This window comes from Ischnura elegans, chromosome 7 (assembly GCF_921293095.1).
Source record: "Ischnura elegans chromosome 7, ioIscEleg1.1, whole genome shotgun sequence".
Lineage (NCBI taxonomy): Eukaryota > Metazoa > Arthropoda > Insecta > Odonata > Coenagrionidae > Ischnura > Ischnura elegans.
In genome coordinates, this window is record NC_060252.1 from 106,766,481 (window position 1) to 106,782,288 (window position 15,808).

Here is a 15,808-nt window from a genome sequence, read left to right on the forward strand (position 1 = left end):
GCTTATCTATTGTTATGGCGATGGCGGCAATGTCTCATCACAACAATGACTCGATCACAAGGGCACATAAAGTTAAGCAGAGTATATTATCCTATTGTAAGCTACGAGACTAAAAGGTTTCATTGAAATCTACACTTCATTAGTATTTGTCGTCAGTTGAAAGGTGTTTGTTGCTCTGTTATTTTGGCTGTTTTGGAAACTTTCTGGAAGTTAACGTTTTGTGGGAAACTTCGTGAAAACCAGCCCTTTCCATGCATATAATTGCGTCTTATTTTGGCTTCATGTAAAAAATAAATATGTCTCTTGTTACATGTTGGGTAAAAACCTCATCAATTGCCAATTACCCTGGAGGTGGGTTTCATTTTTTAATCTCTTTACATTTATCAGGAAAAATTTGTTTTTCTTTTTTGTAATGTTCGTGATCTATGAAAAAATCAGACAGAAGTCATAATTTTGGGTATCATTTTCAAAATCATATGGGAAAAAATTTGCTATTGTTTTTTTTACGGTAGAATAAAAATTTTAATTCTCTGTACGTATTGTCATCTTGTTTTGCTTTCTGCCATTTTCCCGGTGGAAAATTATGATGTCACCCAGATGTGAGAATTAGTTTCATTTTTACCCAGGTAAATTTGCTAATCAATTCATAGCAATTTATTGCTGTCATTATGAGGACATTCATTTCAAATATTTCATATCAGCAAGTATTTTTTCATTCTTAAATTATTTCAAGTTGAAAAAAATGGGACATGATTGACAGTTCAAAATATCATTAGCCAAGAAAAAAATCCTGTTTTCCTTTTCTCTTAAAAATAGCAAATAAATTGAAATTTTGGGGTTAGTGTTATTGGTACGTACCCATTTTCACTACCTCGCAGTCATGGCTTGAGTTCCGTAATACCATCTGAAAAGCTGAAGGTTTTGATCCAATATTAGGTAATTATTATTGGAACTCTGTTATTCTGAATGGGTGTGCGTCCTTGCACTTGTTATACTGAATTGCCTTATTCGTGGGAAACTGCCATCCATGGTCTCCGAATAATTGTTCATTTTCAAAAATTTAAGACCATCTGTAATGGTATTGGCCACGTTAGAACTGGTGGAGGGTTATAAACATCACTTCTGAAAGTTGAGGTGCACTGAGGCATGTGATTGACTTATATGTGATCCCAAAAATGGAGTGATCCTTTTATCCTCTTTACTCTAATCTTAATTTGTGGATTATTAATGGTAAATTAAAATGCTCTCAATTTCGCTTGAAAGATAAACACATTTTTTTGGCAATTTATGCATATACATTAAAATAGCATCAGTGTCTGCAGCACTAAATTGGTGTATAATAGGTTTCTTTTATAAACTGGTAAAATATGCCTTAAGGCAATATTTTAGAGCATATTTTAATTTTTAGAGCATATTTAAAATATTGCCTTCAGGCAATATTTTAGAGAATATTTTACCAGTTTATAAAAGAAACCTATTATACACCAATTTAGTGCCGCAGACATTGATGCTATTTTAATGTATATGCATAAATTGCCAAAAAAATGTGTTTTCTAGCAATTGAGGTCCCTGCTTAAAATTCAACCTCAAAATTTAAGGTGTCAGTTATGGCGCCTTAACTTAAGTCTGATTTAATATGAATTCAGTTTTTGAATCCTTGAACATAAGTTAGTTCTTTCAATGATTTAATTTGAAAAATGAAATAAACGTTATAGAATAATATAAATCTTGTTTTAATGAAGGAAATTGCATTTGGTCATTTATTAGGAATATGCAGAAGTCTTCATTTCATTTTGGATGTGAATCATTTGGATATTTAATGATTTGGTGGTCTAGAGTGTAATCATGAGCAGGGGTGCCGACTTACAAAAATTTTGGGGGGGGGGGGGCAAACCGGGGATCTTTCCCTGGGAAATTTCATAAGCAGTGAGTTTTCAGTTTTTTAAGCATTTTAGAGGAGTCATATGATCAACATTAGAACCCCGATAACTCGAATCTCAACATCTGGACATTCCGGGGAAAATCGACAAGCCTGACACATTTTTTCCTAACATCCATAACGAATTTTTGAGGGGGCTCGGGCCCCCTCAGGCCCCATGGAGTCGGCGCCACTGATAATGAGAGAAAAATTAAGTGTTGAACGTTATGTGCCTCAAAGTGCATATGCTCTAACCTTTACTAATTGTTGTTATTCTTTTTTTTATTTCCAGGAGAAGTTGATGATAAGGCCCAAAATAGTGGTTGCTCTCTATCCTTTCAAGGCCATCGAAGGAGACGACCTATCCTTGGAAAAGGTGAGCAAATGCAAACCTATTTAGTGGACTCGATATATCTAGTTAAGTCTGGAAGCCTAATTTCCTTTATGAAAATGGTGGCATCAAATAAGTTTTTGCAGCTATGCCATATGTTCAGGAATTTTTTCTTAACCCTCATATGGATTTACGAATTTAGTTACGTCGTTGGATTTATGGTGCCGCAGTGGTGCTGCGTCATTTTTTGTTATTATCTTTCAAAGTTAGCCTTTATTTACAAGTTTTCCGATTGATAATGGTAAATGCATTTATTATCTTTATTTCTCACCATGTTTTGCTAGATTTAACCCATTATTGTGGAAGTTATAACAAAAAATCTTGAACGTTGCATTCTTTTCCATTTGTTGACGAAATGCTCTCTATGTCTGTTCTTTTCAAATGAAAGTTTTAATTTCATGTGTAATAGTTGTTTTAAATATTTTATCTGATATGCAGAGCTGGACAAACTCCACTTTTTAATGTTTATATTGTCTATATTTTATGTATCTAAATACTGAAAATGAGGACCGAATAAAATTCGTTTATGCCCATGTGATATAATTTTGCTTCACTGCGTCCACCCATATGTTATATCTTTGCAGTGTATACAGAAGGCTAAGTTATTAAACATTAATAATCAAACAGGTGTAGGTGAAGTGATAAGAGAGGAGTGTTACTTTCGTGATTTTTACAAGATTCTGGCGATCAAGACAAATCTTAAAAATATTCTGGGAGCTTATATCCTGCAATTTAAAAAAATGAAGTCTTATAGGTTTTGAAATACAAAGAATATGGGATAATAAGCGAAGTGTCAAAGAACCCAACGCCGCTTTGGAGGTGGAGCTAAAAGAGCCGGTATTGTTTTCCTACTGCAAAGACCCATTCCATCACTGAGGACGTTTCCTTAGAGATGGACGGGTAAATTTTATGCGTGGGAGTGCACCAGATGAGGTTTTACTCCTGGGTTGGTGGGAAATCCAAAAAAATAACTTCTTAGATGTATGGGCTATAGGTGGTAGGGAAGAAGGAACAGGTGCCTATTTTCTTTCGTCCAGCTATGCGTGAGGGACTGATGGAAGAATGTTCTGGGGTGACAAAAATACCCTCACGCTGAGAGGACTTCCCTCATCTTTTCTTTCCATAGCGTTTCACTGACCCAAACATTGAGACTATCCATACCTTCCCACTAAGCTTCCTGATTCGTCATTCACTGCCTTCTTCCCCCCTCCCACAAAACGTGATTGAACTTCTCTGAGCCACCCTAATGACCCACCCAAGCTGGACCTTCTTGGAATGAAGGGAGGGGCACCATGGGGCATTTTAACAAGGCTTGTGTTCCCTGTCCCTCATGCAGCGATGGAAGGATAAATAAAGTGCAGGCTTTTGTGTCTAATTGTCTCCCTGCACTCCCAACCTTTTTGAAGATAAGGGTTTTCTATGCTTACCTGACCTAACAATCTGGGTATTCCCTGATCCTTGGTACTTGACACACTGCCATCTCCACCCCTTCACCTCAAAACAACGTACCTGGCATTCCTTCTCCTTTCTCCTCCTCACTCACCCCTTCACGTTAGTAAAAACCCCAATTAATAAAATGTCTGTGCATTGGAGTACACAAAGAAACAAATATATTTACAAATTTTCACTTCATGGTAAATTGTCTATTCTCCTATTCATAATGAAACGATTTTTACCATGTAAATACGGAACTAATTGTCAGGAAAAATAAATTATTTTCTATCGCACCATTAGTTAGGTAGTTATCATGATTTCACCCCAATGGTAAACTGTCACGTCATAGGTAATTATATAAATGCCAGCAATTTTGTGTAGACTATCGCAGCCACAAAGAAATATGTTGAATGAGAGGTACAAGACATACAACAGTGGCCATGCGACATGTTCTTCACAGTGGTCGGTGAAACCTCTGAATCTCCTGGCGAGTTACAGTTAATCATTCAACGAGAAATATTCACACGTTGGTGAGGAAGCATTATTCTACGAATTCAGATAACACGTTGTGTTAAAATTTTCTTAGAATTGCTGCTTGGTGTAATTCTAAACATAGTAACCCTGGGATTTGCCCAAAGGTGACTGTCACCATGGCAGGTACGTGGATGCGGAGCAGAGAAGGTGCCTAAGCGAAACTAAGTTGGAAGCCATGGAAAAAACAACCTTGGCTACCCATGAGTTTCTATGAATTATTCTTGCAAAAAGATGAAGTTTTGTCAATGAACATTATAACGAGGCGAACATTATGATTCTTAGCTAAAAGAGAATGCAAAATTGGTATTGTAATATTTTCCTTTTGTTAAACAATTTCATTTTGTTTATAAAGTTAAAAAAATTGAATAATATGATTATAAATAGATTATAGCATTTCATGCCAAACATACTTGCTTTGACATTAACATTGAGAGTGCAGTCCCCGACGTAGTGATGAGGAAATACTGAGTGCCGCAGCAGCGCCGTAAATCCAACTATGTAACTTTTTTCATTAGAGGCCAATAAAATGTAAACTATCAACACTATGCAAACAAAATTATATACGTAGACGAAGAAAGAAGAAAAAAATAGACTACTGAAAATTTCAAAATAATCCATTGAAATGGAAAATTTTTACACCACTTTCAAAACCACACGAGCGCCGCTAAGGTGCAGCGAATCCATATGAGGGTTAATCTTAATTTTTTGGAGGCTTCTCAAAATCTTTCCTCGTTTTTCCCCTCCATTTTTTTCTCTTTATCCTTTCCTTGAAATGTGCTCATTTTCTCTGCATGGAACATTATTTTGGCTACCCGTTGGCGCTAGTAAAATGTTCTTTGTTATTGTTTCATACATGGTGGACCATTTGAAATTATATCTTGCTCGATCAATTCTTCCCTTTGCTCTTTAATTTTTGTGCTTAATTGTGTCTGATTTTTCAGGGCGCAGAGTACGAGGTGTTGGATGATTCACAAGAACATTGGTGGAAGGTTAAAGATGAGCATGGGTAAGCTTTTGATGATTTTTAGCTTTGTGGAGGTGAATCTGGATTTAACTGTGTCCATATTTTAGTTTACAAGCACATATGCTCTGCTTTCTTGAGCTTGTTTTCTATTTAATGAATGTGTGTCTTGACCACTGAGTTTTTTGTGAAAATTTCGCTGGAATATTTTGGTTGTGTAATAGCCCTGAAATGACATTACAATTGTCAAAATGTTGGCAAAGAGCCAAATACTTTTATTTTCCCAACCCCAATTTAGGAAAAAATCGATTTTTGTTTTCTATATTAGATTTTTCATGGATCTTTGGATATCAGCAATTTAACTAGCCACCCATTTGTCAAGTTGTAGCTTACAGCATACATATTAACTTCATCATACCTGTGGTAACTTGACAAATTAGAGGTGATGCCAGTTATTTGCAACCAAGCTGACATTGACGTCTCTCTAGGCTGTCTGATGTTGAGTCCTTGTAATTACCTCGGAGTAAATACAAGTAAGAGCACGAAAGGTGGCTGTCCAGTAACCAATTGGTGTAGCTTTCATTGATTCATGTTCTTAAGTATAAGTAAGGGAAATATTCTAAGTAGCCAATGAAATATGTACTATGTGTAGAGATGAATCCCACTGCCCCCAGATTTTATGGCATGCCCAAAGTGCACAAACCTTCCATTCCCATCCGCCCGGTGGTCTCAGGCATAGGCTCCCCAGTGCATTCCCTATCCAAAGTGGTGAAGTGCAAATTCATGGAACATTCCAATTTCCTTGCAAAACACAGTATTAAGAATTCCATAGAATTGACAACATTGTTATCAAAAATAACACCGCCTAAAAATTCTATGCTAGTTTCCTTTGACGTGGTGAACTTATTCACGAGTGTTCCAAGAGATGAAGCAGTGCTCCTGGCCAAGGAAGTGCTACACGAAGCTAAAACGCCCCAACTCATTTGCGACGAACTAATATCTTTATTGAAAGTGTGTACAAATCAAAATTATTTCATGTTTAACGGAAACTTCTACCTACAAAGAGACGGTTTAGCTATGGGCTCCCCATTGTCACCTCTGCTATCCGAAATATTTGTGAACAATTTAGAAAAGAAACTTTTCAATAGTGACCACCCCCTCCTAAAGAATGTTCATTATTGGTTCCGCTATGTAGATGACATACTTTGTTTATGGACGGGAACGAAGAGGCAACTAAGAAATTTTTTACGCCTTATCAATGCTCTAAATTCAAATATCAAGTTCACTATGGAGTTACAAGAGGGCAGCACTCTAAATTATTTAGATCTAAATATTTCCATTAAAGACGGCGAGCATAAGTTCTCCATTTACCGAAAGTCTACTCATACAGACCAAGTCATCCACGCAACTTCCAAGCATGCCATAACCCAAAAATTGTCAGCCTTTCATTGCATGCTGCATAGAGCTTTGTCGATCCCTTTAGAGCCCTCAGATCTCCTTTCAGAAATTACCACCATCAAAAAAATCGCGATAGCCAATGGTTACAGCGAAAAATTGATCAACGATTTGTTTGAAAGCAAAAAGAGAAAATTCTTACTCAGAGGTATTTACTCTACCACCCCCACGGATCAACAGTCATGGCGACGCATAAAATATTTAGGCCAACCTTCTATTAAATTGGAAAAATTACTCAAAGTAATCAACATAAAACCGGCCTTTTACAATAATTCTAACCTGAAGAGCATGCTACCTTCAGTCAAGGACCCCACTGATTCAGCCCTCAAGAGCGGGGTCTACCAATTAAGGTGTGGTGATTGTGACTCCAAATACATAGGACAAACAGGAAGAAGTCTGACCATACGAGCGGAGGAACACCGGCGCGATTACTACAACAACACTGGGATGTCCCAATTCGCTACCCATCTTCGGGAGGAAGGCCACCAAGCGGATTTTACCCCGGAATTGCTTCACCGAGTCAAAAAAGGAACACAGCTGGACATCAGAGAACAGTTGGAAATTTTAAAAATTGTAAAGAGGAAAGAACCCATTGCTAATGACCACCTTTTCCCTTTCCACTCCCCCCTTCTAGACATTCCACTATTACACCCCAAAAAATCCTTGTGACGCCAACCCACGCTCTACTTTGTAACTACCTCTGGTTTTTCTCCCTATCTCTTCCCTCCTTCACCTTCCCCGTCACTTACCTCTCCCCCCTCCCCTTCCCCTCCAATCACCCGACCACAGAGTATATATACCGGCAAATTCTGATGTGTATCACTAGTCTTGATAATGGTACAGTGTAACCGAAACTAGTCGGCAATAAAGTGTGTGTTTTGTAGAAAAGCTAAGCAATTTCCTTTCCAAACATGAAATATGTACTTATTCATTGGCTTTATTATTGTCCTAATGCTTCTCCTTCATGAACATTTAATTTATTGGTAGTACAATTTCCAATCGAATGAAAATTGAATTCCACATTAAAACAAATGCTATTGTCGTAGTGAGCCAATCAGTCCCATTGCCCATCAGCGATTATCTCTGAGTATCTCATTCAATCTTGGTCCCATGTGCAGTGGCCAAAATTCATTCATATACTATAGTTGCCTATTGCTGATATAACAATGAGTGAAAATTTGGCTTATTGGTGGTAATTTTAATTGTTGATGACCAAAACTATTTCTAAGAATAACATTGGTCGAGCACTATTTTTTATATAAATAGTTCAGTTTTAAATTCACATGGAGATCTTTCAGTTGTCTTATGTTTTATTTACTCATCATTAGTAACTTTTTACCGGTTCAAAGATAAAAACCCAGTTGTAGAAAATTGCTGCAAAAAATTCGTTTTGTCTGGGAATGGAATCCAAATCTCTATTATTTTTGTGTTACTTATAGCATCATTGTCACTGGTTGCATTCCTGACCACAAGTTTCAGAATTTTAATTGTTAAAACCTGTTATTGTTTGTTTATTTTTGGTCAATTATTATTTTGCAGAGAATGTCTACTTTTGTTTTATTTACATATGTGTATTTAACTTTTTAGATTAGGTGGTATAGTAATACTTATTCTTTTTCGTGGTACATATATAATATTTATTTCTGAATTCATGGGATGGTTCATGGTTTTTATGAAGAGTTTTTTGTGGCATATGTGATGCATGTGAAAATGTGATATGTACTTGGACAAATAAACGATTATTATAAACGATTAATTAATTTTGATCTTGTGCAATGAAATCTAGTTAAGAGGCAGTGCCCTGGGTCTTTCATTAAGCAATATGTAGTAATTTTTTTAAATTAATGAATCATGCTAGAAGTTATAGATCGCAGCCTCCATTCAAATACCATACCTGTGTGTTGAATATGCCAAAGCTGAAGGATTTTATGTATTTATTACATATTGCTAAATGATTGTTGCTAGTGGATAGTGAGTGAATAATTTCAGTTGCGTGACAGTGTGATACGTCTACACATCATTCTTTTTAATACTTTAAAATATTTTTTCCCATCAGATCCATTGGGTATATACCGAGCAACTATGTTAAGGAGAAAGAATTAGTAGGACTGCAAAAATATGAGTGAGTATCTTTGTTGCATGTTCAAAAAATGTACATATCAGGTATAAAATAAAATAATTCACTCATGGCGAGTTGATCTACCTGTTGACTCTAGTGCTAAGTTTTTTTTATATTTTTAATGCTGGAGTCATTTATTTCCATCCAACCTATTTTTTGGAACTTCTTTTTGTGGACGCACTACAAATTTCATTTGTATCAATTATTCTTGTCAAGATTTTGAAGTTTTAGACATTAAACGATATTGTATAGTTAACTTCATTGCTTGTTAGTGATAGATTATCATGATGGTGTTATTACACATTGCCAACTTACTTTAACACTCATGTTACCTATTGTATCCTTGTCAATCAATTATTTTTTAAATAGTTTGAAATTGAGAAGTATTGTAGTAAAGAGTTATGGTGAGGCCTTTCATGTATACAAATAACATTGTAATTCATAATATGTAAGTGGATTAATTTGAAATTTGTGAAACAGCATTACTGTTTTTATCCTTGCTGGAAAACCTCATCTTATATTTCATATGTTTACATCAACATTGATTTCTTTCAGGTGGTATGTTGGTGATATGTCACGCCAAAGGGCAGAGTCGTTGCTCAAACAGGAGGACAAAGAAGGGTGTTTTGTTGTGCGCAATTCATCCACCAAAGGCCTCTACACACTATCTCTGTACACAAAAGTGTGAGTATCATCAAGGAGCCAGCTATTTCCTCTTTTTCTTCATACTTGCTGTGTGTTCATTTTTTTACTGATACAGCAAAACCTCTATGAAGTGAGCCTCTTTACATCATAAACCTCCATACTTCATACCACCCCTACGGTCCCATCAAATTTACATGTTAATTCATAGGCAAACCTCTTTGTAGTGAACCTCTTTATCTCGTAAAACCTCCAGTTATCATGCTAAGGAGACACCCCCGAGAGGGCCTAACTACCTCCACAAATCGTACCGAGACAACTAGAGACCATTAATGCAGCCGCGATTACGTACGTGGAATGACATTTTCAGCAATAAATGTTTCGAGCTTATTTTTTTTCTTATACACCTTTAATATGCTGTAATTTATACGTTATTCATTAGTTGTGGCCATTTTGTTCAATATGAGAGCATACCTAACAGTAAATAAGAAAAAAGGTATCCAACCATCCTAATCATTTTAAGTGAATGTTGAATTAATAGTGATCATGCGATGACGCTCGCTTTCTGTATTTATTAAATAATAAATTTATGCTCACTAATGCATGGATGGTTGTGTTAACACATAAATATAATGGTTTAAAATACAGTAGTGCCTTTCGTTTCTGAAGGATTTGAAAAAATGGTGCCTATCACTAAAACCTCTCTATAGTAACATCAAATTGACCAAATGTTGATCCCCTCCATTATGTTATAAAGAGGTTTTACTGTTTTTTACATTTAAAACTGGGCATGAAATTTAGTGAAAACAGCCTTCTTCACCTTCTTATGGTCATGTCTGTAAGCCTTTCACTTTTGTCTTAATCCAAACTGATATATTTCTCGTGAAAGAAACATGAAGGTCACACATTTTTTCTCCTTTTTGCAACCATGGCCTTATTTCACCTAAATATTTTGATTCTAGCCATGATGTCTCTGACAGATTTTACAGTAAATGTAATAAACCTGTGTTTCACCTTGCATTGTTGCTGTTTTTCATGTATTGATGTCTTCAAAATGTGATAGTTGATATACCAAGCATGATGTGCACATATCAGTATTGTACTGACACATACGATAGACTCTCATTATTACGAAGTTCATTGGACCAAAAAACAGGAGATTTGTATTAACGAACTTTGTGAGAGAGTCTCTTTTAGGAACCATCGCAGAAACACATTACCTTGTCAAAATTCCTTGTCTCTTCAATCTCATGTACTTATAGTCACACTGTGGAATACCTTCAGAGTCCTGTGTATGGTATACATGATTATACTATGAAAAAATGCAGTAAACCCTCGATATATAAACAAGATGTGTTCTGAGACCTTATTCGTAAGTTGATAAACCTACCTAGGCATCTTAAAGTGTGGCTATCCTGCACAATGCAACTCTGCATTACAATTTTGTGTCAACTCACAATTGTGACAATCTGATCTAGCTGGCGTGTGACGCCGAAAGAATTCGCTGTCCGTGGGTAGGAAGAAAATTTCACACGAATGAAATTTACAGTTAAAGTTTTAAAAAGTTATATAATATTGTGTGGATACTGTAGAAAGAACAATAATTTGTGCTCTTGGGAACAGTGCACGAGGAGAACTTAAATGTAGTGCAATTATTATGACATAGCGTAGTGCATATCCACCTAAATGCTGGTGCTTACCAGTGGAACTTTGCAATAAAGTTAATTTATAACTGCCAGGACTGGGGCTGAAGTTTGTGATTTGGTAATAATGAATATTTCTTAATAATGCTTCTTTTACTATAGCTTGGATAGGCCTTTCCATCGGGACCAACGATTTACTTCGTAAAAATGAGAACTTCGTAATAACATTGTTAGTATTAACAAGAGTCTACTGTAAGCAGCCTTTCACTAAATATTTTTAGTCATCTGAGCCTTTTATTTGATTTTGTGACATTTTCATAGGTATTCTTTTATGAAAGGGAGTGTATCATAGATGGAGAGACTTTTCTTATTTTAAATTTAATAATTCTATAGAATTTAATATTCAATTAAAACCTCTTGACCTAGATACACATATTCATATGTACTTATTTTTTATGGAAGAACGACACCTCACTAATTAATATTTTTTACATCACCTGTGTTCATTTAAATATCTTCATGTCATTAGTAATGAATATTATATGAACGCTATGTCTCTTTCATAGCCTAAGTAATTGACCATAATTTATGTCGTCTTTCATTGAAGAAATTTTGTGGTAGTTTTGTGTAATGTTTTATATATGTATTTGTAGCAACATTATGTTTGATTAATTTTCAGTCCTCATCCACACGTAAAGCATTACCACATAAAGCAGAATGGAAGAGGGGACTTTTTCCTATCAGAGAAGCATTGCTGTAGCTCGGTACCGGACCTCGTCAACTACCATCGCCACAACAGCGGTGGACTTGCCTCTCGTCTCAAAGCGTCTCCTTGTGATCGGCCAGCCCCACCTACTGCAGGCCTTAGTCATGGTTAGATAAACTATCTTTTGTTTATGTGACAGATTTTTCATGCATTTCTCTGTAGCTTTTTTAATTTTTCTTGGAAAATATGAGGGTAATACAATAAATAATTTACAAAGGTTGATGGAGGCTACACTATGATATTAATTGACTGTGCTCATCATTTGCAGCTTCACATATCAGCTTACCCTCATATTTATTGGAATAGATATTAACTGAAGTACTTATACATACATGTAGGAAGTATATGCTACTCTGCTCACCTGCCCGACACCTATATTGCATCTGAACACTATCCCACCCTGTCTAAATGAATGCTTGTTGGCCTTACTGTACTCATCACTTGGTGTTTGTGGGCCATGGTACGTATTTGCATTAGGTATTGCTGTTAGGTACTTGCATGTTTGTATACAGTGATGATATGTTGAATGAATACTTACCATTCAGCAGCCCGGAGGATGAGCCCCAAGTCGCAGCTTGAAACATTGGCTAATGTGGATAAATTAACCCGGTGGGAATTCCGAGAAGAGTTTATCCAAAATGCATGCATCGTTAGAAAGTTGTCCATGAAATGAGTTTCTCAAAGAGATGCGGTCGCGAGGAATGATGATTAGGCCCAGTGCACACGGAGCGACTATTTAGTAACCACAATTGTGAATCAGTTGCGTCTGCAACCAGTTTGCAACTAAAACAAAACTTCTGTCCGCACACAGGTGTAATGACAAAGGGCTGGTTGTAAATTAGTTTCGTCTATTGTGCAATCAGTGGAGTGTTTATTTTGCGCGTTACGTGTTGTTTTTTAGCTTGGCTTGGCCGTCAGCACTTACTATCACTGAGTCAGGCAAAGAAGACACTGTGAACTATCATCAATACCAAAGACGTTAGATAGTTTGTATTTTTTCAGGACTTCATGCTTCTCTACTGCTCCAACGAGCTTCATGTTGAGTTCTTGATTATTCATTTTGAGATTGACACTATACGGCCATCAAAATACCACGAAAACACCACGTGGTCTCGTACAACTGAAGTCTGCAACGCAACTGCAACCGCGGGCCCACGGTTGTATGTGACTGGTTTCAGACTGGTTTGAGATCGTCAAAAACCAGTCGTGTCAAGTGCGCCTCCCCACTCCAATCCATTGTCGAGGTCACTAAAGAGTTGCGTGGGCAACTGGTGTGCAACGGCAGTTGTAAAACAGTCACATCGTGTGCACTGGGCCTTAGTGGGATCTTGTGACATGGGCATGTAGCTTGGTTCCTCCTCTCCGCCCCTGACCTGGCGAGCTTTCTGCGACAATCAGCGTTAGCTTTGCAGCCATTGAAGAATTACGTGCTGTGATTCGGTTATCTGTGCAAAAAAAATATGCCCTGGTCCACATTCATCCCCAGCTGTGTCTCTAGTTCTTCTCAACTCTTGATTGCAGTGCATGAGTGTACAAGATTAGGGCAAATAGTGCGGAGAATATGAAGATGGATGAACAGACGTCCATAACAAACAGTGTTCTGGATGGTTTTGGGTGAAACAATAGTGAAAGTAGAAGACACAATGTTGAAAGCTCAATGGGAGATGGTTCAAAAGCTGATGATCCATGATGTCAGCAAGATCTGAATTTACAAGATTGTTGCCGCCAATTTAAGGTACAGCAGACTCCCGATTATCCGACTGCGATTTATCCGTGTTGCGGATTATGCGTGCATGATTTTCACTATCGTTCAATTTTTTCTGCGATCTTTATAAAGAAATAGAATCAGACGCAAAATCATCGGAATTACTGCATTAATGCCAGGATACACTTGGCTTATTGATTCCTTTGGAATCCCCTTTGTAAAATGGAAGCGATCGCACTCTAGCTGCATTCACGGGAGCATCATGTTCCTGTTTTCCAAGCTTCGCATTGCGCGACCGTGCTCCGTGATCACGGATACACTTCCCGCAGCAGTTGCAACCCAGACAATTTGTGCGAGATGCGACTACGTGGCGTGGTGCCTGGCAGTGTAGTTTCCGACGTCGATCAGTGGTTTTGAAGCATTCGTGCAAACCACTTTTCTGTATCCGTGATTACACAGTCACGGATGTGTGGTTTTCGAAACCAGGCCTCTTACATGGAGCATTAATAATTTGAGTAAAACCATGTTATTGCTGCTAAAAAGATCGTGAACTGGTGAAGATTGCTCTCAATAAGTCCGGGAAGCACTCTAAAATAACAGAATAACTGCATGAATAATAATATAATGTTCGTTTTACGTAAATTATGAATATTACAAGACATTTAAGTGAATATTTGGATTATCCGTGTTTCATTATTTGTGCCGTCTCTCCCAATCATTAGCCTGGACAATCGGGAGTGTACTGTATATATACCAAGGTTTGTGCAAGTCGTGTCAGTAGAATGCTTTTGGAGCATTCAAATTCGGAGGAGCAACAGTGGATCAATTCAACAAGTTTGAATGGGATACAATCATAGATCAACCCAAAAGCCCAGACATAACCCCTAGTGACAACTATCTCTTCCCTGAAGTGAAGAAGCATGTGAGTGATTTCTTAACCATAAAGGGGCTGAAAGGAGAAGTTTTAAGCCTCCTTCCAGCGCATGGGAAGTTCAATGATGCAGTTGCTAAGAAGCTGGTGCGCCGTATGCAAAAGTGCATCGATTTCAACACCAAATTTGTCTCAAGAAATAGGGAAAAGTGGAAGCTATCTAAAAATGCATTGGATATTCAGCACCAAAAAATCACAGATTCAATATTTTAAATGGTGACAGTTTTTGTTGATTTTGTGCAGAATCATGTAATTATTGCTGTTAAATGAGTTATACCTTAATCTTCTCTTCCTCTTTTGAGAATCCTTTTTGGTTGCTTTTGGCTAGAAAAAAACCTTTTCATGATAATTGGTGCTATTATTTCTTGGTCTGGGTGTACTGCAGCTAGAGATGTCTGCATTGAGTTTCAAATTATGAGCTTTCTGGTGATCACAAGTTTTCTCTCTTGTGGTGTGTTAAATTTAGTTATTTGTGGTGAAAAATCTGTGGTTGGTTTTCTTTTGTATGTAATAGTCATCCTAGAATACTAGCAGCTGACCTCTCTGGAAAATGTTTAAGTAAAATATTCTGTAGATATTCATTGTTAATCCGAGTATGCAAATTTCACCTCTATTTAATGTTGAAGCAAAATTTTTTAAATGGGTTAATAAAATCCGATTACCTTATTTCTCTGAATATAGTCCCCCTTTTTTTCACAAAATGCCCGTGATAAAAGTTAAGGGGGGGGGCTATATTCAAACCCATTTTTAAAATTTTTTTCCTGAAACTCAAGCCTCAAAATTAGGGGGGGGGACTATATTCGGAGGAATACGGTTCATATTTAGTTGATGGCAATGGACCATAAAAATAGTCAACATTAGAATGATGGATATACATTTGTCTACTTAGCATTGCCGAGCGTATTGGTTTTCCATGCATGGTTATTTCATTTGGCGTGACTTGGGGACCATTCTGTAGTTTTTAAGTACGTATATGGATTTAATAATTGAGTAGAAAGAGGTCTTTCATAGTTCATATTCTTTAAGAAATCCTGGAGTATATATTCTAAGACTGGAAGAATTCTTATGCTTTTTTTCTTTTGCCTAGAAGACTTATTTTTTGCTCTTCCCTTTTCATTCTAGACAAATGGGAAATAGATCCACAGGAACTGCACCTTCTCGAGGAATTAGGATCGGGGCAGTTTGGTGTTGTGCGGCGGGGGAAGTGGAGAGGGTCCATCGACGTGGCTGTCAAGATGATGAAGGAGGGGACCATGTCGGAAGATGACTTCATCGATGAGGCCAAAGTCATGACGTAAGTCCATTTGCG

General features: G+C 37.0%; 1 protein-coding gene across 3 annotated transcripts in view; it reads left to right on the top strand.

Annotated features, from left to right (window-relative positions):
• The window catches only part of LOC124162722 (tyrosine-protein kinase Btk29A), a 185,817-nt gene that overhangs the window by 153,827 nt on the left and 16,182 nt on the right, over window positions 1–15,808 (top strand). For all 3 annotated transcript variants that reach the window (XM_046539336.1, XM_046539338.1, XM_046539337.1), the window contains 6 exons: window positions 2,211–2,294; window positions 5,219–5,283; window positions 8,750–8,815; window positions 9,368–9,496; window positions 11,777–11,970; window positions 15,622–15,793. In XM_046539336.1, the coding sequence (XP_046395292.1) occupies window positions 2,211–2,294; window positions 5,219–5,283; window positions 8,750–8,815; window positions 9,368–9,496; window positions 11,777–11,970; window positions 15,622–15,793 (710 nt within the window). The remainder of the gene's footprint in view (window positions 1–2,210; window positions 2,295–5,218; window positions 5,284–8,749; window positions 8,816–9,367; window positions 9,497–11,776; window positions 11,971–15,621; window positions 15,794–15,808) is intronic.